General features: G+C 36.6%; 1 protein-coding gene and 1 non-coding gene across 2 annotated transcripts; both read left to right on the top strand.

Annotated features, from left to right (window-relative positions):
* Positions 1 to 5,313: 5,313 nt before the first annotated feature.
* LOC116846421 lies at positions 5,314 to 5,420 on the top strand. Its single transcript, XR_004378487.1, has one exon. It is a non-coding gene; the product is annotated as a U6 spliceosomal RNA (small nuclear RNA).
* An 8,511-nt stretch (positions 5,421 to 13,931) lies between these two features.
* On the top strand, positions 13,932 to 21,722 carry LOC116846406 (barH-like 2 homeobox protein). The gene is made up of 4 exons (XM_032820181.1): positions 13,932 to 14,230; positions 16,850 to 17,186; positions 18,044 to 18,432; positions 21,332 to 21,722. Exons 1-3 carry the CDS (start codon positions 14,161 to 14,163, stop codon positions 18,303 to 18,305), a joined length of 669 nt encoding a protein of 222 aa, XP_032676072.1. The 5' UTR covers positions 13,932 to 14,160; the 3' UTR covers positions 18,306 to 18,432; positions 21,332 to 21,722.
* The last annotated feature ends 474 nt before the right edge of the window (positions 21,723 to 22,196 follow it).

The raw sequence follows: 22,196 nt of genomic DNA, 5'->3' as shown, positions 1-22,196 counted from the left end.
TGAGAGTTTGACCTTTATAATATTACAATATTATAAAAATCATCCTCTTGAGTACTCTTCAACAGGTTTTATCGTTGTCTATTGTTTATGAAAAAGTGATTAACAAAAGAGTTTAATAAATATAAATTTTCGATACTGTGTGTATTTAAAAAGTCAATAATGTACAAAAATCCACACACATTCATATGTAAACATTCCTCGTTAAGATATATATTTACTAAATTTTCATCTTTATTTTTTTCGAAACATACTTCATCGAATTGTGAATTATTTTTACATAACTACAACCAATTTGCATATATATGCAAAACTAGATCCATTGTTATGCAATGTCGAAAAACTATATTTTATATTTATGAAACTTCTTTTGTTATTAACTTTTTAATAAACAATGAGCGACGGCTATAATCTTTAGAAACGTAGGGAGGTACTTCCTAATATTTATAAAAGTCTAGGTAATAGAAGGTGCCTTTTATTTTTACTTAAAAGAAACGTAAAGAAGGATGGAGAAAAAGAAACGAATGGGGGAAATTGATCGTTGCGCAAAGATATAAAATTATAGCTATTGTTATCATGCTAATAAGTTCATTTTCTAATAGTTGGGAAAGACTATATCGCGGATTGTTACCTTTGGCTAGATCTGTTGGCTGTACACTGAGAGAAGGATTTAGTAAATATTACTAAAATTTGGTTACTATTACTAAATGGTAGACGTAAATATAGCGGACCAAAGCTATGGCAATACTTATTAATTAATTTAGTTCTATAAAATAAATTATTTATTTGACAGAAGTAAAATTTATTTGTTTCCAGAATATATTTGGTAAATAAAACTTATTGAATAGTTGAGCAAAATAAGCGATTTTGTAATAGTTACAAAATTTTTGGTAGGTTCAACCAACCATCTGTAATAATAGATATTGAAACGATGTAATAACTGCAAATGAATGAATTTTTCGTTATGCTGCAACAAAACATACTTATACTAGTAACAAAATAGAACTCGTATCTACTGAATCTTTTATTATATGGGATATAATAATTTCATAACAATTATCAAATATCTGTTCATAACTGTAATATATTTCATATTAAATATTTAACATTAAGTAACTATTATTAAATTATTTAATTGATGTTACTGTGAATGCAATTACGTCATACTCCCGATCTATTAAATATTTGGTAATTATTATAATATTTAGTATTAGATACTAAGGATTCAACGAATTTCTATAACTAAATGCAGTTTGTTATAATTACCAGTCTTTTCTCTCAGTGTAGCGTTATTTTAGCCCGTCGGCGAGCGCGAGGATCGCGTGTTAATTGTATCCAAATGCCGGAATAGTCTTCCTCGCGGAAGAAAAGCACCGCGACCGGTGCAGGTCACCGCGAAAATCGCGTACTCGCTATGGAAACGCGCTCATCGAGCTCGAAAGTGGCCATGGGGACTAGAGTACGGTTCTCTACGAGGCTCTGAAGAGTCCGCAGTTATAGGAGGCGAACAAACAGGAGCGCCTTTCAATCGTAATTGGAACCGCAGGGGCCTGACCAACGTCCGTGTTCAAGCACTCCTTTTCCCATAACCATCATTCTTCAAGAGTGTCTCCTCTTTTTCCGTAAAAGAAACACAATAGCTCCGTGCACTACGGCGACGACGGAATAACAAAATCGGGAGTTACGTACGAAATGATTTCCGCGCGCGATGACTCGACGTGTTGTTCTCACCTCGTGAATGTCCAAATTAGACTATTTACAGCTCGCTTTTCACGTTTGACGAATCTTAACGATTAGCACGCTCATTAAGGGGATGCTGAAGCCGATGACGAACTTGAAGGATGCCGATAACGTGGAAATGATCGTCACTAACACAATCAAGCTATCCTTTTCGTATTTCTTCTACGTGCAGAACTTACGTAAATGTGTGTTGTTTTATTTTATATTCAGCAGAAAACCTAACGCATGTGTGGAAATTTTTTTGCAAACTTTTTCGATATTCTTAAGCTTCTGAATTCAAATAAAAAAGTACGCTGATATCCTTCAAAATTTTTCTTTTTGGAGCATCGGTATATACAAGCTGTAGAACCTTGGAGTAGACAAATATTACATTAACAGTTTGAGAGATTTTACATTAAAAAATTTGTCTTCATTATCGTCACATATTGAGCAGTGCTCCTATTTATTTTTTCATTTTCATTTCGCAAAAGCATTTGTTCATCGAAACATGATAGAAAAATGAGTTCTTTAATAAATTTCTTCATCATTTCGACGTCGTCGTGATTTTTCTGTCTGGTTGGGTTCTTATTATTGTAACAAAAAAGTAAAGGCAGCAATATTCATATAAAGTTATTATCGTTCTCAGATAACACAGAGAATTCAAAGAGAATTCAAAAAGAATTCAGTCATATGTCATCAATTCTGAGTTTATTTTCAGATGCAAACAGAATTCTTCAAAGTTCAGTTCAATGAGAAGAATTCTCTTTGCATCTAAAAGTGAACTTAGAATTGGTGACATACGACTGAATACTTTTTAAATTCTCTGTGCTACTTGGGTTAACACTGAGGTAGCGCTGATTGTTATAAAAATGGTTCTTCTGTCAATGATTCTTTCACTATTCACGTGTCACAATTACAAATAACAATTATTATTCTCAGTGTATCGATCGATTTTAAGCGTGTTAAACGATCTCCGTAAATCTCGAACGGTGTAAGTGATAAGTAATTAAAACAAGTCGCGTAAAAAGCTCTCCCGGAGGAGAAAGAGGGCGCGACGCTTTCTCGCGCGAAACAGCGCGTTTGCTGCGCGCAGTGCTTAAAAACAAGGAAAGAGAAAAAGAAACGTCAGTTTTCCTGCTAAAGCCCGAGGTTTTGTCCGTGAAAGCGCAACGAGCCGGACGATGCCGCTTCATACGGAAAGAAAAAACTTCACCACCAGTTATATTCACACGCGCGGTCGCACGTCAATAGATCTCGCTTGCGCCGCGATTGTTAACGATTTCGAGGGCCTCCCCGCACATCGACGGCCGCTCCTGTCGCCGCTTGTGTTCCAGATCGCTCCGCCGTGATCCCCTTCGCAGTCGACGTTTTGTCTGTGTTTAACTGCTCGCCGAGACGATCCGCGACCGCGTCGTTATTATTATCGATGCTCCAGACATCGCCAGGATTTCCGACCGATCGAACCGCCCGCGTGTAGCGTGCTTTGATTGACGTTTGCTCGTCGAACAGCAGATCCGAAAGTAGGATCGAAGAGCAAGAGAAGACGAAAAAATTTGTTAAAGAACTCACTTTTCTATCATGTTTCGATGAACAAATGCTTTTGCAAAATAAAAATGCAAACATAAATAGGAGTACTGCTCAATATGTGACGATAATGGAAAAAAATTTTTTGTTACTTTTGACAAGTAACGCGTTATCATTGTTCGTGACTTATTGAAAAAAAAGTAACTCGTTATTGTTACTCAAGAAGTAACGCATCGTTACAATTCTTTTTATTTTTTTCAAGTCTTGAAGACCTTTTCAAGAGATTCGTTTCTGCTTATGCTACGCACGTGCATTTCATGTATGCAAATCCAATAAACATTTATCAGACACCCTGTATATGAAACAACCCAGTAAAAAATCGTTAATAGAACGTTTATTGCAATGATATTTAGTAACATGTAATGTTTTCTAAGATGTAGTTTATTGCAACGATATTTAGTAACAAGTAATGTTTTCTAAGATGTAGTTTTTAACGTTGTATCAACATCATTACGAATAACTTCGACACACTGGAATATTTCTAAAACATTCTTGTAATATTCAAAGAGATCGTATTATCCAGTAATATCTTTGAAGTGTTTTTAAAATATTAAACAAAAGTGTTCAAGAGATACCCGTAAAATGAATATTTCAACACGTTGATCTAATATTCTTTGTTAACTAGGAATGATTGTTAATTTGGGTATATTAGTTTCAAATGGATACATACTTATTTTTGCAGTCTTATGTACCCGGAGAGAATATTGTAGTAAAAATTACAATACAATTTTACTACTCTGAGAATAGACTGGAACTATGATGAAAATTATAATAAGACATACACGGAGAAAAATAATTGGTTGGCCCAGCAAATTTTCTGCTGGTCTAGCAAAATCTTTTCTTTATTATATGGATAGCAAAAAGATTTGCTAAGAGTACTAATCACTATTTGCTGAATATAATTTGCCGATTTACTAATAATTTATTTTGCTTTAAGAACCATGATGAATTTATATAAGCAATTTCAGTTTTGGTGCGATAATAAATAAATTTGCTAAGGATACATTATTTTGTATCAATAGCAAATTAACGTGATTCTTAGGACAAATACACTCAACAAATTTTTTCTATCCTGGCAATGAAACTACTTCTACTCTGATAACGAATAATTTGTTATGCCAACTAAATTTTTTTTATGTCACTACGAATATACAGTAGCAACGACGATTTTGCTAAAAGAGCAAAATTATTTTTCTCCGTATAGTAAAAGTAATCATGAATATAGTAAAAATTACCATAAATGTAGTAAAAATTATCATGTTTATGATCATTTTTTACTATGCTTAATTTTCGTAATAGTGCCAGTCTATTCTCGGGCTCTACTAAAATTGTATTATAATTTTTACTACAATATTCTCTTCGTGTATTTCGCGTGCAAAGTACGAATATACTTTGTTCTCTTATTATTAATTTTATTATATAATTTTTTTGTTTAAAATAATAAATAAAATAATAAATAAAATTTATTCATTTGACCAAATTTCTGTTTAAGAATTATTCGCAGATATTAATTACCCAAATAGCAAAGAGAATCCCAAAAGAATTCATGTTTATATCACCAATTCTAAGTTCTTTTTCAGATATTTTTATAAAAAGAATTCTTTTTATAAAAAAAAAATTCAGAATTGGTGACATAAAAATAAAGTGTCAAATGAATTCTTTTTGAATTCTCGGTGCTATCTGTATAATTAATATCTAGTTCATTCACGTTGGTTCTTATTGTGGCTTCTCCATTGTATTTATTTCATTGTATATCCGAAAATTGTATATTATCAACAATTTTGTTCATTTCTCAAATGACATCTCTTCAGACATATATTGATCATCTGAGTGCATTCCTGAGTGCACATAATCAGGATGACATCGGTACTATCCTTGCTGCGGCAAGTTAGTTCGTCCAGCCTCCGGTAGATGCGGATTAGGCAGCGATATTATTACGGCATTGGGATTTTCTCGATAGTCATTCTATTCTTACTATTTCGTATATATATACGAACGAAAAAGTAAACTACCGTACTTGCTTCGGCAGTACATATACTAAAATTGGAACGATACAGAGAAGATTAGCATGGCCCCTGCGCAAGGATGACACGCAAAATCGTGAAGCGTTCCACATTTTTTGCCGAATTTCCTAAAACCATCTCAATTAATCCGCGATCTCGCTTGCTTCAGAGTGTGTGTATGATAATTACACAGGCCCACAATTTAAAAAAAGTTGCCTGTGCTGGGGGTCTGACTAGGTGTACTATGCATATTTTGGGCTGCTGAATCCAAATCCGGTGTTAGATTTGCTCCATCACCCTTGAGTTTCCCGGAAAATCGAGGAAATCGCGAAAAAGAGCAGATATCCAGGTTTTTACAGAGACATATATTCAAGAAAAATTCTAGAGTGACGAATAACCCCATAATCTCACAATCAACGTTGAAAATATTATGTACTTCAACATGGAAAACGAATCATTCTACACATCCCCTTACGAGACAGTTGTCATCGTCTCCAACATTTTCTGAAGCAGCAGGATTTATCTGATCAACGATCATATATTGTAGAATTGATATTTTGAATAGAAAAAAGATTCCATCTCGTGGACAATAACATGAATGTGACCATGATAGGGCATCGCATAGATTAGATTTTCTAATCTATGCGATGTTAAAGGATTGATGGGTGAACTAAAACCGAATATGTATGATGGTATATGGGTTATTGGGTTATTGGATTGTTCTAGTCATCAGATGTTGAAGTATATAATGTATTTTCAACGTTGGTTGTGGGGTTATAGAGTTATTCGTCACTCTAGAATTTTCCTTGAATACATGTCTCCGTAAAAACCTGGATATCTGCTCCTTATCACGATTTCCTCGATTTTCCGGGAAACTCAAGGGTGATGGAGCAAATCTGACACCGGATTTGGATTCAGCAACCCAAAATACGTATACACCTAGTCAGACCTCCAGCACAGATAACTTGTTTTAAATTGTGGGCCTGTGTTATGTTTTAATAATTACATTTTTATTATTATTTTATTTATTTATTATTATTTTATTTATTGTTATTTTATTTATTATTATTATTTTATTATTTATTTTAATAATAGTATTTTACATATAATCAGCAATGTGACGAATAATTTGTGCTCGCATATCAATTTATATCGATGATTATTTTTACTATGAGCTAGTTCCAATAAACATCAATTAACAGTAACTGTTAATGTTATAATTTCTCACTCAATAATGTAAGTGCAATATAACGTATTTTACGTGCAACAGCTACATCGTTCAGTGAGAAATTATAACATTGATGTAATGTTAATGTAAGGAATCCGGAGATGAATAGGAGAAGAGTCGGCTAGATAGTGAGAGAGACAGACTATAGGCTAGGCTATGAAAGAACTAAACTTTATTACACATTGAACATAAAGCTAATTCACGAGCGCGCGCACGAATAAGTCCCCTAGTCTCCTCCACTTTTATAACATTGATCCGATTTCGCCAATCCCGATGGCACCGTCTCATTGGCCGAGTCATTTTCTTAATCTTCTCGCAGGATGTTTACTTCGATTTGTAATCCTCGTCTCGCTAAGTTTCTTATCTACTTTATTTTCTATTCTTTTATTTATTGTCTGTTTTACTTATTGTGCCGATTATCTCTCTCTATTATCTAATTTTGTAGCTACTCTTCGCTTCGTCTTTGCCTACTTTATATTCCTATACGATCTTTTTTCAAGTTTCAAAATCAACTTTAAAGGTCCATCTACAATAGGATTGACAGTAGGACGTAAGCAGTAAGCAAATTGACCAACCATAGTCGATTATTCTTGTAATAATTGGCTGTAGTTGATCAATTTGTTTATTGCTTGCGTCTTACTGCCTGCTGCCAATCCCATTGTAGGACCTTTACATTACGTTTACCGGGATATCTTACGCGATACAAACGATTTGTAACAACGCACTCATCCCAGTGCAATGTCGCATTGGCGAAAATTGAATCGCCCATACGTCTAATTTACAGATTTGTTCGGTCGTACCCCGTCGTGCGATTCGTCGCTGACGAAATCCTATTTGTACAACGTAAACGCGATAGAGAGAACGAAAAGCACTCGGAGAGATGGGATCACGGATCTCCCACGAGGGAGCGAATGTCGCAAATTGCCGATAACGATCAGCCAGCCGGGGTGATGGTTTGTAGGTTATTCCACGCGAACCACCCTTCGCTCTTATTATCATTTATTTGCCTTCATCGAGGGCGCACGATATAAATGCGATAAACTGCATCTATTTCTTTCTCGCGCGCGCGCGCTCAAACCACCGCCGAATTAAGTCCTTTCACGAGGAAGCCTCGTTGAATCGCTGTAATTGAGAAAATTGCGCGATTGTTTAGAGTATCGTATGTGCTAATGGATGGGCGCGGCAAATTTTCTTCCGAATTAGACCCGAGCGATAATTTATCTCTTGAGTACTGTGGATGCATATATGCGTCCCACGAATTTCTTCGACTTTCACTCTGGACACAACTGAAAAATTCGTTTAGTTGGGTTAACCAAAATATGGTTAAAATAAGATCGAACAAATGTTTCGGTTGAGAGCCAAAATTTCGTTCTTTCTATCAAAGATTTAATTCTCTGAAACTAAACCTGTTTCATTTTTGTTTCAAAAAATCAAACCTTTGATTCAAAGTATCAAATATTAGTTCTCACAACCAAAACATTTGTTCCACTTTATTTTAACCAATTTTTGATTAACTCAACTAAGTGAGTTTTTCAGTGAACAGCTATCAGCCGTTGCGATAGTCACATATATATACACATATATACAGGTTCTTTAACATATTTTAGCGACGGTGACAAAAACAATTTTATCTATTCCGTAAATTTTTTTATTTCTTTACTGACTTTCATTTTCTTCAAGAAATTTTCTTTTTTATAGATTGACGTACAGTCGAAACGGTTTTTTTCTAGTAATATTAATAATCCATCTAGTTGTCATATCTGAAAATCACTGCTTACGAGCTTACGTGGTATCGGGTTATGACAAGAGCTGAAAAGACAATACGTAGTGTGAAGGTCAGTTTTATCCAGTCAATGTGTTAGCACAATCCAAAAGTATTCCTGGTTAAAGAATTGAATAATGCTTGTGCTTTAAATATAAAAGAATATATTTATTTAAATCTAATTTGTTCTGTTTAAATAAGATAAATAACTATTCTCATGAAAAATTAAAGTTTTAAGAAAACTTATATTTTTTTATTAAAAAAAATACTTTATATTAGTATATGTAAACATATTATTAGTACGCATTGAATAAATATCTTTTATTTCTTAGATATTTTCTTCTTAGTAGAAAGGTTTTCTCTCCTCTTCAAACATATTCTTCTTGATTCAAGGAAAAAATATTAGAATAAGAAATATTAGAATAAGAATATTAGAATAAAAATATTAGAATCTAGTAGATTTTGGACAGTCCATTTTATCAGAAGAGGGATAATATTCTTTCGACAAGAGTTTTTGCTTAAATTATAATATTAACAGAAAATAGCATTTTATGACTAGAACTCTTTGTTTGAGTATATTAGTACATAACACAGAAAGAAAAATCTTGTTTTCATTGTGTCACACATACGTTGTTTTCTTATAAGAAATTGGTATGTCACATTCGTGACGCTGCTAACGACTCAGACAGCACAAATTTCTAAAAGACGTCCTAAAGGTGCCTACGTGGAAAGAATTTCATAGTAAAAATTATTATATTTGTACCCGAGAAATAGATCGAGACATTCTGTAATAATTCATTTATTCCCATTTCATATATGCTACTTGTATTTTAAGAATTGACATCTTTCGGAAGTTTACGCAGTTTGGGCAGCATGTTATATGGCTGATTTCCGAAATAGTGAAAAATTATTTCGGAAAAACAATCGATTCTCGGATACTCGGTCTTTTCCCGTCGTTGATGCTGATCGAAAGGCGACTTCAAGGGCGATTAATGCGTTGCTTCCTCACTCGCGGTCGGTGAGAAAACATCGCAGCTAGGGGCTGGCCCTCTTTGTTTCTCGCAGCCTCGACGATCCTCAATTTAGTCGGTCTCCCGGCGCGCATTTATTCCGGCGATCCTCCATGGCGCCCTTTTCCCGCGCCCGTGAAGGACGCGCCTGGCCGCTTTGCCGCCCCTTGAATTAATCTCCTGCATACGTTAATCCTAATGAATTCCGAAACGCGCGCGCCAATCTCGGCTTACTCTAGCAAGGAGGAGACTCCCTCGTTTGCTGATGACACCGTCATCTAAAACGCTACCGACGCCCACCCGTTGATTTCCGTCAGGCAACGCGACGACTTAGGAAACGCGTGGATGCGACGCTTTTATGCGACGCCACGCGGCGTCGCTTGTGCCCGCCGAAAAAGCTCGTTTCAAGATGAGCGCAAACAATCGGGATTAATTGATGCCTTAATTAATGCTATGCGAATGGTCGCGCTGACAGCTTCCGTTGCGAAATTCGACAGCAACAACAATGACGACGACGATATCAAAAATCAAAAATTCAAAATGTTTGATTGGATTAAGGAAAGGTTTTGATTCACACAGACACTCGAAAAAAACGAGGTTCTTACGAATTTTTTTTTAAAGAAATTTATAAAGATATCTATATAAGGTCTTGGACCATTACTATTTATCATCGTTTTAGATATAACGAAATTAGTTTTTTATTAAAAAAAATCGTTTTTTGCGCTAAGCGCGGTGTCTAACTGGTGAACATTACAGCTTGTGTAATAACCTGAAAACAAGTGTGGTCCCAGAAAATTTAAAAACTGTAGTAAATTTACTGGCGTCGTCAGTTTTACAGAATTTAGCATATATGACAAATTTCGCTATTTAATGATCTTTTCTCAGTCAAATCAGTGTAAGAAAAGAAAGAAAAGAGAGAAATGATAATTATAAAGATGAAACTTCACAAAAATATATAATATATTTTATGTAGGTTATATACTGAGGAAAAATAGTTGAAAACTTATCTGTAATATATAAATCTTATATTCTACAAATAAATTTTTAAATATCTTTTTCTCAGTGTATAAATATTAATAAAATACACACACACATAAATACATTCAGACAATTGTAAATAATAAGATAAATATTTACTAGAAGTAGAAATATATTCGACTATACATCCAATATGATATTTTTTTCGTATAAGAGGACATTTACTGTATGAAATTTAATATTAATTTCAAAGAAAAATATACGTTTCATAATAAAAAAAATCTTATTCTTGATTCAGTAATATTTACTTCAGTTTATTCAGTAAATACTTTAGATTAAAAAATGCATTGTTAAATAGAAATAAAATGTTGTTTAAAGTAGAAGTGTATGCGTAAATTGTTCAAAATTAGCAATGAATGAATGAATTTTAATTCAATTGTAAAATCTGCACGGAAAGAAAGGTTTGGTTGGATTAACCAAATATCTGGTTGAATATGAACGATCTAGACATTCCGATTGAAGTAACCCGAATTCTGTTTAACAAGATTTTTGGTTAACTTAAACAGAATTCGGATTACTTCAATCGGAATTTCTGGATTGTTCATATTCGACCAGATATTTGGTTAATTCAACCAAACCTTTTTTCTCGTGCGGATTTTACAATTGAGTTGAAATTCATTCATTCATTGCTAATTTTGAACGATTTACTTATGCAGAAATTCATTTGTAAATTAATATATATTTACTTCGAAGTAAATATTTATATATTACGAGCCATAAAAAACACATAAATTAATAGAAAAATTGCTGGGTTTAAAAAGGTAAAGTTACGTTTACTTTAAAGTTACAAATTACAAGTAAGTTACGTTTACTTGATTCCGGTGTATAACTTCGTGTACGGCGTTTAATTTCTTCGACGAAATGTCGTCATCCGCGACGCAGCTCTCTCACGTTCACAGTTCTTTGCGGGAGATTCTACGAGAGAGACACGCAGAACCTTGCCGACTCGCACGTAGCTTTTCTTATCCCCGCCCGCGCGCGCACTCGACGATACTGCGCGTCGCTGAATTCACCCCGGGTGATTTCGCGGCCGTAGGTGGATAGATAGATAGGCAGGGGTAGGTAGCATGAAACACACACGCTTATGCGACCGCATGCCGCAGGTGCTTAAAAGGGGTAAGTGGTAGTGCGATGAATAGACTAACGGTATGCCGTCGGGGAGAGAAACGGAACAGGGAGAGAGGGGGAGGAGGGGAAGGTGGGCTCGGCAAGTAGCGCGAGGGACGCAGAGGAAGGGTATAGTGGAGCACACGGGATGGGGTTGCATGCATCATGCATATTTACGCTTGCAAACTACTTCTAGCTTCGAGCCAACGAATGCGGCACGAGTGGCCCACCAGGGGAGTGGGGCAGAGGGGGAGGACAGAGGGAAAAGGGAGAAGGGCAGATCCCTGAACTGTCAAGGACGTATTTATGCAAACGCGCGCTGATGCGCAGCCTGTGTATTATTATATTCCGGGTTTCTCGTGGTAAGCGAATTGATTTCGTCGTGATTTCGCAAGTTGCGTTTTTACGCTTGACGTTGTCTTTCCTTCTGTCTCGCGCTACCGTAAACGACAGCTTACACATTATGGTTAAGTAAATAAATATATAATCAGATAATATAGAAATATTAATAATAATAACTAAATAATTATAAAAATTAAAACCAAATAAGTGATCAGTGATCTTTACGGGTAGAACAGACCGGGTTGAGTCGGCCCATGGATTACGTTGGCTACACGTTTATGTGTTTATTGTGAAAGCGGCAGTGGAAAAAGGATCGCAAAAGGTTCCTTTTAAGGTACAGGCACTCTGTCTACGTTCTAAAAAGAACAGTTTGCGATCCTCTTTCCACTCACTGTAAATACAAGTGTTATTCTTAAAAGGAAAACTATACGACCTCAAGGATATGTTGCTCATGTGTTTTTTTAATATTTATCTTGAGAGGAATAGAGAATACAAAATCGCGAAATGGTCTTTCTAGAACATAAATTCGTTTCTCTATGTTTCTCTAAGTTCATTAAAATCGGTATAATATTGCAGTTAAGAAATAGAAAAAATCTGATTTGGTAAAAGCATAGGAAATTTTCGAGCCTCTCCATCGTGACTGAATAAAATTAAGTGATGTGTCACTAATTAGGATGAAATTTCTTGCAAATGTATGATATACTGTTTCTGGCAATAAATGCCATTTTCACTTATAAAATGATGCAAATAAAGTATATGGACGGACGACCATATTGGCCCATAATTAAGGGCCGGCAGGGAAACTGTGGAGACTTCTCGTGGATTATTCTGAGACTACCAATCAGGATACATATTTTATACAAAACCTTAGCCCCGGTCTCCCCTAAGCGTGTAATTTGGTTGAAGCACTTCTTATATGTCTTTTGCGCTTTTAAATCACGTCACTTAACATGTTTAAGACATGTAAATTACAATGTAAAATGTTTAAATGTAAATGGCGTGATTTAAGACGCTAAGAAATGTGCAAGAAGAGCATTCACCCAAAATAATATACTTGAATTTGCACTGCTGGTACTCTCTCACAATAAACACGTAAACAAAACGCACGGTCAGCATGAGTCTTGGGCTAACTTGACCCGTATTCTTCTGTGATTAGATTCCGTATTATTAAAATGGTACTTTTCCTCCGGAATCGGTTACACTGTCGCGTTCATCAGCCCGGTGAAAAAGCTCGAGAGTACGCGCGGTAACGAAAATGTTCGTTCGTTGCATTCGCATCCTCCGTTGCATCCAGGGGAGGGCGTAACAATCGTAACGAAGCCGTGGGCGAGCGACGAGGCGACCGGGACGCGATAACAGTGGTAACTCGGCAAGTGTCCCGCTTTTCAACTCGCTGAAATCATAGAAGGCAGCTGTATCGTGCGCCGCAGAGAAAAGTTTCACATTCAATTTGTTCCTCTCGTTTCGCCGTAATCGCTCGCCAATGACTTCCCCCGTCTGCACCTGCCTTCGTTTCTCTTCCCCGCATCCCGCGTCCTCAGGATCCCCTGGCCGCCCTTCCATCCGCCTATCTTCAGCTTCCAGTGCAACCACCGACCCTCCGCAAACCCCCTGCTGGGTCCACTTAAACCGAAGCGTGCACCGGTATACCGGATTGCCGGCACGAGGGGGATGTGCCGCGCTATCGCCCCCCTTTCGCACAGGGTGCTTTCCTCCGACCAATGGCGATGTCGGGACCTCGTCGTCTCGCCACCGCGCTCCAGCTTCCGCGCACCAATCGCTGAAGACGCTCAATGCCGAGACCAAGTCGGGGTGAGCATGGCGCAGCCACCCCCAAAATGGCTGCGAAATCGCGCGGGCATTAGGCAGCCCGTTCGAAATAAACGGACGGATTAATTCGCTAGGGGCTGCAGGGGCGGTATGGAGGGGTAAGCGAGCGCGTACCCCCCTACATCCGCGTGCGCGATAACTTCTTAGCCTTGTGTCTCCACCCCCGCGTGGTTCGCCTCGCGTGCTTCCGTAGTCGACGACGACGACGACGACGGCGGCGGCGGCGGCGGCGGTGAGGACGTCGGGCGAGATCGAAGGCGAGGACCAGGGTTTTTGAGGACGTTTTCGGTCATCCGCGCGGCTACCATCGGTCACGCAGAACGACACGCAGCATCCGAACGGTAGCATGACAGTCGGATCTCCCGGTGCAAGTGCAGTGATACAGTTTCTATCGGACTGATAGAACGGATAGCGACTGATTGTTGTTGTTGTTACTGTTGTTACTGTTGTGGTTGTTGTTCGTGCGTCGCTTCAGCGCGACTGCAACCTCGATTGGCAGCCGCGCGAGTGTCGTGGCCGCGCCGTTCCACCCCGAGGACGATGATGCAGGAGCACAAGTCCTTCCTGATCAGGGACCTCCTGGGGGACGTGTTGGCCGACCGAGTCCAAGGTAGTTTTATCGCGGAGAAAGTGTTTCGACGTGAAAGCTAGTTACCGTAAGATGAGGTTACTTTGTGACACAGTGAATATTGGTCAATAGTGATAATTATCACTATTGACCAATATTCACTGTGTCACAAAGTAACCCCTACGGTCACAAAGTAACTCCATCTTACGGTAATAATAATTGGATAAGCAAATGCCTCCCCCCTTTCTTGATTAGGAAGAACTTTGTACTAATCATATGTGAAATTGAAATTCGATGAAGTCAAGTTGATGTTCTCATACGTTGTAGCTTGTAACCTGCTTATAACATGATTAGTGCGGTGTTCTTTATTTCATAATCCTGATCAGGTTAATCTCAATCATTTACCCGATTTAATAACCTGCTTTGTATAAAGTGCACGGAAAAAATTCTTTGATTCATCTCTGCAGTGATAATTTAAGTAAAATCACTGCGCGATTCCCGCCAGATTTTGTTTTCTTTAATAAGCACGCCTGGATTTCTTTTCTCCTTATTATTAATTTTTTTAAAGAACTTTGAAAAAATTGAATACAAAATATATCTAACTTGTATCTGCTATATGAGTTAAAAAAATATACAATAGTTTAAGTAAATTAGGAGAAATTAAATATTTTGCTACAAAACTTTTTCGGGAAAACACTGAGAAAAATAGAACTACACTATTAAATTATATTTACATTTAAATAATTTTTACTTTGTCCTAATTATTAATAATCATTATTAATAAACTTCTGATTGTCACGCTGCGTTAAAATGACTTATCAGGACACGATAAGATTTCTTTATAAAAAACAAATAACTGATTGAGATCAATCTGATTAGAACCATGTGATAAATTTTTAGTCGATTAGTTGCAATTGTTGATAGAGCAGAATCGCGTTTCTTAACTCTAAATTGCTTTAAATTGCTAGTAATCTATTATTGCTAACATGAAGTCATTTTAACTCTCTTAATTGCTTTTTTCGTTTGTAATTTGGCTTAACGTTTCTCATAATTTGTTATACAAAGAGAATCAAAGTAATTTATTAATAATATATGTATTTATAAGCAACCAATATTTAAAAAATATTTTTTTAATGAAATCACAGGGAGTAATTATTCGAGATGTGAGTCAAAATGACTAACGTTGGTGATCTATAAAAGCAGGTTAATTTTAATCTTCCATGAACTTCAGTCCACGCCATTTAACGACCTTCATGAACGGCGGGGATCATGAATGAATAAAATTAAACATTCAAAGTTACACAAAGAAGGATAAATCGGTGTTCAGATGATTGTTATCGAAGGGCGAAATCGCCACGCGAATTCTTCGCCTCCATCCCGTCAATTTCGCAGTTCTTCTCTTTTTTCTTCCTTTATTTTTTTCACGCGAGCATTTTTGGACGCGTGGCTGGTCGACGGCGTTCTCGTTAGAAAGCGGACCCCGTGGTGTGCTCCTATTATTTAAATCGCCATCATACATATAAGGCCACCAAGGGTGACCCCTCCGCAATCCCCTCGGAAGTGGTGCCCCATTAGAAGCGATTCTACAGATGGTCCGAGGTGCCGAAAGATTCGTTAGAGCTCGTTAGCGTCGTGGATTTTCATCGAAGATTATTACCCCCCGGGTGCGCCGTCGCGACTTTATTGGCTGATCGTGAGGGGGTACAATGGGCCGCGCTAATTGAGATGGTTTGCTCTAACCGGGATCGATCACCGTCGCTCGAGTCGTCCGCTAGTTTATTGTTTCGGTAATGGATTTTGCCCGACCGACTGAGAGGACTCGCCGATTACATCAGCCGGAAAGTAGTTGTGGTTGTTATTGATACAAAAGAGCGGAGGAACGCATTTTTATATCCGCCTTCCACATCCGTTTCTCCCTTCTACAGAGGCAATCGAATCCTAATAATATACACAGAAGTAATAATATCTCAACAATGATAAAGTAATATCACTCGCATAACGAACTCTATTTCCCACAAGATGATATGGAAATTTACAGTTATGCCTTAAGTTGACGAGTTTAGACGCAATTTATTTTATCTCACGATAAAACGTGACGCACGCTTCATTAAAGAATAATTAGAGCACAGAAATTTATCTTTTTTTATAGTGACTTCAATATTTCGTGACTGTCGATTGTGTTTATGGAGATTACAGTGATTTCCAGTGTGATAAATCATCATGCATATAACGATATAGTTCAATTTAACCTTCCGAATCCTGAATTTTGTTTGTTCTAAATTGAATCCTCAATTTTTCTTATATTAACAGAGGAATACCAGATAAATAATATATAAATAATACTACAAAAGTTCGACTTAAAAAGTCGTTTTGGCAGGAGAAAATTTAAAAATTTTATTATGAAGAATTAAAGAATAGATGAAGAAAGTGCGAACGAAGATATGCCATCGAAAATACGTTAAGGGTCGATTGTTTCTTGGCAAGCTATCTAAATTATGTGTCTGTCTAAACAGCTATTTAAACAGTCAAATCATATGTCTGTCTCTGTCCAATTTAAGGAAAAAACGAAGACAAATATATGATTTAATTGTCAGATAGTTTACCAAGAGATTGGAACAATCAATCCTAAATGTTAGTAAAGTTACTGTTCCATTATTGCAGAAGACTCGGAGGACGACTCAGCCGTCCACTCGGATTCCGAGGACACCATTGATCCTGGCAGTAGTCCTTGCACGCGTCTAGGAAGTCCTCCCCCGGCGCTTTCGCCGTCGCCTGGTCTCGCGACCACATCCGGAAAGTCCTGTAATGTGACTAGCAGCGCACCGCCGACTGGCAGAAAACCGCGAAGACGACGTACCGCCTTTACTCATGCCCAGCTCGCTTACCTCGAGAGAAAATTTCGTTGCCAGAAGTATCTGAGCGTGGCGGATCGCAGTGACGTCGCCGATGCCTTGTCGCTGTCGGAAACGCAGGTGAAGACCTGGTATCAAAACAGAAGGTATGTGGGAAATTTCAGCTTGTGAAAGCTCAATTTGTGAGGCAGTTTAAATCTAGACAATGAATCTTCTTAAACCCTTTGCGGTTCAAGTTGTTTTCGATTATTTCTCAATTGAAAAAATTATTTATTCTTCTATTCTTAAAGATTTATTTTTAAGAAAGAAATTCGCAAAAATTCATTGACCTCGCGACAATATTGCGTTTATTTCAATATCTTAATATTTAACTAATGTACATATCCTTATTAATTTATAACTATTTACAATTTCCTAAATTTTACTTAATTTTTACTCTTATTATAATCCTGTAAACTCTTAAGTACTCGAATACAACTTCGGTATTTAACTATAGAAATATTTGAGTTATACTAATAGTTTATGAATGAATAGAATATAATTATTAACTGGTTTATTATATATATACTCTGGAAAAAAAATCAGAATAATATTCGGCTACAAGTAACAGTAGTACAGATATTCACAGAGAGAGAGAGAGAGAGAGAGAGAGGATAAAAAAGAGATAAAAGAATCTGCAATATAAACAAAGTATAAATAACACAAAAATAAAAAGAATAAAAAATAATATATAATTATACCGAGTGATATAATAATGGGAAAAACAAAAATCGCAGTAAATAGGAGGCGAAGAACGACAATGAATAGATAAAAAATGAATGATAATGATATGACATGCCATGATTAATAATTAATAAGTCAATATGGACGGATCCAAGCACTGTCTACGTTTATATCTAGTTCCACAATTCGCCAAACGGCGGTTAAAGGATTAGCTTGGACTCCAAAATGTCCCGAAAATTCCCGTATATGTAACAGTACGTGCATAACGGCGAATTCGCAGGACAAAGTGGAAACGGCAGAACCAACTGCGGCTGGAGCAGCTGCGCCATCAGGCCACCGTCGAGAAGGAACTCCTGGTGCACGGTCTTCATCACGGTAGCATAGACGCTTATTGCTCACCTTACAACGCACAAACGCAGACCAGTCATCCTCCACCACCACCGCCGCCGCCAGCACCATCCACCGCCTCGACGGCGGCGTTTCTCTCCACGGCGGCCGCGCTCTTCCGAAATGTCACCTACGTACACGGTTGCCCCCTTTAACCCGCAGGATTCCAAAGATCTCGAGATGACTTCTGGATCAGCGCAACGGAAGAGAGACTCGGACGGACCATTCGTGTCGTGAGTGTCACTACACCTTGAAGTGTTGTCACGGAGATATATATTTCCGGTAATTTTGGGATTCTCAAAATCATTAGTGAATTACTTTAAGAGATTTTCGTTTTGCATTCTTTTGCACGGGAGAAGAGGATTTCTCTGGCGCAGCTAATTATGATTTTCTGATAATGAATATTCGTTGCTGTAACTAAAAATTTACTGCTGCAACCGAAACTTTTGTTGCTGTTGCCACTACTTCGGTTTCACAGCTAAATATAGTGTGTCTACCGGCAGATATACTTTTAAATATTCGTATGTTACAACGAGATTTAGCCACACATAGATTTCTACTGATGCAGCTAACTCTTTTTTCCGTGCAAAATTGCTTTATGCAACAAATGGCGCGAAGAAAATATAGCTTTTCTTTTCTTATATGAAACAAATAACCCCGTTAGTGTAATTTAATTTTTTATTGTCTGAGGAGAATAGGGACCAGATGAAAAAGTCGATTGTACAGTTGGCTGATTAAGAGTTGTTTCGATGAGTTTTGTAATGCATAATGCATCTAATAAGAACATTTTTTTCTTAGTAATTCTCGAGATTACATTTTTACATATTTTTTTATATACATTTTTCTGTTGGATACGGAATGCGTTGCAAACTCATCGAAGAAAAGTGTTGCAATTTTTAACGTCATTTCCAGATAGAGATATTTTAGATGATAGAGATATATTGTCTGAATAATAACTAAATTGAGAATTGAACATTATAGCACAAGTACGCAAAGATGCGTCCTCATATAACAAAAATGTTGTCAGTATATAAAAGGAGCTGACCCTATAGAAATCTAATGCTATGAAAATTGTGCCAATATTGCAGCAATGTTCTGCTGCCATGAAAATTGCTGCTTATTTGCCGGCAATTAATCCGAAATTATTGTAATAATTAGAAGAAAACATTTTAATCCAAAATATGATGTAATGAGAAGTGGCATTTCCTAAAATAGTATATTTTAAATATATAGATATATATAAGTTTCGTTTCACATTTACAGTTATATTTAGGTAGTGAAATAAATATATAGAAACATATTTTTGTTTGATAAATATTAAATTTATGAGTAATCTCCTTGATACAACATTGAAAATATGGCATTTACAACTGCCTTAATCAGTCGACTGTAGGAACAAAAGATTGCTGTAGAAGCTTTCTACTCAGTTCATTATTTTTAGTTCATTACGTTTAGTAATCGTGTTTTAATGCAATTGAATGTTTAGATAAGTGTTTTCAGTCGAAATAATTCTTATTTCTCGTCACTGAATTTTCATCTGGTTCTCATTCAATTACACAGCTAAAATTTGTTGTTCATGTATGTGAGTCCGCCAAATAAATGCCAACGCAAGGAGTTAGAGCAGATTGTCACACGGAGAAAAAATATTGTAGTAAAATTACACGTTAAAATAATACTTCTTTTCATATTTCTTGTAAAGCTGAAATATATTGATACATTGTACTATAAATATAGTACTATAAATAATATTGTACTATAAATATAGGTCACTATACACGAAAAAAAAAGGTTTGATTGAATTAACCAAATATCTGGTCAAATATGAACGATTCAGAAATTCCGATTAAAGTAACCCGAATTCTGTTTAAGTCAACCAAACATCTTGTTAAACTTAAACAGAATTCGGGTTACTTCAATCAGAATTTCTGAATCGTTTATATTCGACTAGATATTTGGTTAATTCAACCAAACCTTTTTTTTCGTGTAGAAATAATAAATTTTATGATCTATCGAATAAAAACTACATAAAAATATTCAAGTAGTTTTGTGGTAAGATATCAAACGCGTATAATATTTTTAAACAAATATATAGTAATTTGGTCATAATTTTTACATAGTAACAAAAAACAAAACAAAAATACAATAATTAAAAAATTACTAAAATATCAAGATTGTCAAAATACTAAGATATGAAAATTACGGGAAGATTACTGTAGAATTTATCTCACCAATAAACACAGTACTTATGGTATATTTTATGACAGTAGATTTCAGTTATTAAATATAAACAGCACACGGAAAAAAGATTTGCTAATATATGGACAACTAAAAATATTAACTGCAGGAGCAAATTTTCTTGCTTTCATAGCAAAGTTATTTAGTTGTGATAGTTAAAAGATTTGCTAATATATATATTAGCAAATCTTTTTTTCTGTGCAGATACGAAACGTAAGGATAATAAAGCAGTTGGTATGTTTCTCGGTTGCAAAATTCTATAGTAGTTTTTACTATCAAAGTTTTTCTCTCCGTGTGTGTAATGAACAACGCATAAGAACGGTGTCTGTGCATATTTGGATTACTTTTTCCATTATTCAAGTTGGTTGTACCTTTTGAACACGCGTTATGTTTAAAATTTATATATTGTTCGTATTTGAAAGTGATCCAGAGGACGATTGAAATTATTAACCGATACCACGTCGATCATGCTTCCACGTGTCGTCGAATCTTCACGTCAAATGTCGTAGACATTTTCTCCTGCACTCGGAAAGTTCTGTCGAAGATTGTTTCCTCCTGTCGTTTTCTTTTTGCATGCGAAGTATTAATCGAGGAGATTCAATAAACATGTAAATATGTAATTACGGAATGAAGTCGATCGGTCGTAGCCGATTGTCTTTCGAGAGCTGAATTCGACGAAAAACTTTGTGGATTTGTAGGAAAGTTCGATTTGTAGGAAAGTGTGCAATTGGCGTATCTCAATGTATGTAAAGAAAAGTTGCAATATTTTTACCTTGATAAATTTCAGAACGCATCGAATAAAAAAATGTATCTTCTGAATATTTCTGAAAAAACAACTTTTACCGTTTGATACCAAATGCGTCTTAAAATTGTTTGAAGTAAAAATGTTGCAACTTTCATATGAAGTGTATGATGTGTAAGTTTTGTTCACGTTTCATCGTTACAGATGCAAAGTTAGCGTCAGGTTTGCAAAGATAAACGAAGATGACGGAGATGGGCTATTTTTCGTCGTGACCGAAAGAAATCATGCTGCGACTTCGTAATATAAATCAAGAATATACATTAGAAGCACGCGCCTGATCGACGATGAGCGATTTACATGATTTAACGACAGATTGATCTCGTAGCTACTTTAGTGATCTTAGATTGAATAATAATAGTAATAATAATGTGCAACGCGCTCGACCACATGTAAATGAGCGCATCACGCGCTATTGAACTCTAGTTCTCATTAATTCAGTTGGCTATCGTTACTCGCTGTCAACGATCTGTCGAGTATCTTTTATGAAATATAGAAGAGGTTATTGTAGATAAATAGATATTATTATCGAGATACACGCGGATGTGTATGTGTGTGTGTGTATGTGATATTTCTACCCGACACGCTCCTTTCCCGCTGCACCTTTACGCCGATCGAATCTAATTGAAGTCGAACCGGATGATCTCGCGAACGCAAAGTACCCGGAGGAAGAGAGAAGGAGGAACGTATCTCGTTGTTATCTTGCATCTTTTCTTGACGGACTTTTTGCAACTGAAAAGTGGAGAGCGCACGTGGCGATAGGCACGTGGCCAAGCACGAGTAATTGGTTGAAACCGATACAAGTCGAGTGGAGCGACGGCGACGCCTGCGAGCTGGAATTGGCGGTTGTGGTGGATCTAATTGCACGGAAACGATGAGAGAATGTGCGGCAACTGTCGCGATTATCACGGTGATTTTTGCCGTAGCCGTGGTTGCTCGCGTTAATTGGGTCGAAAGAAAAAAAAAGAGAGAGAGAGAGAGAGAGAGAGAGAGAGAGAGAGAGAGAGAGAGA

This window comes from Odontomachus brunneus, unplaced genomic scaffold (genome assembly GCF_010583005.1).
Source record: "Odontomachus brunneus isolate Ranch 3 - 2012 unplaced genomic scaffold, Obru_v1 Obru_scaffold_063, whole genome shotgun sequence".
Lineage (NCBI taxonomy): Eukaryota > Metazoa > Arthropoda > Insecta > Hymenoptera > Formicidae > Odontomachus > Odontomachus brunneus.
The sequence above is the reverse complement of the archived record's forward strand: the minus strand, read 5'-3'. Positions and strand labels throughout refer to the sequence as shown.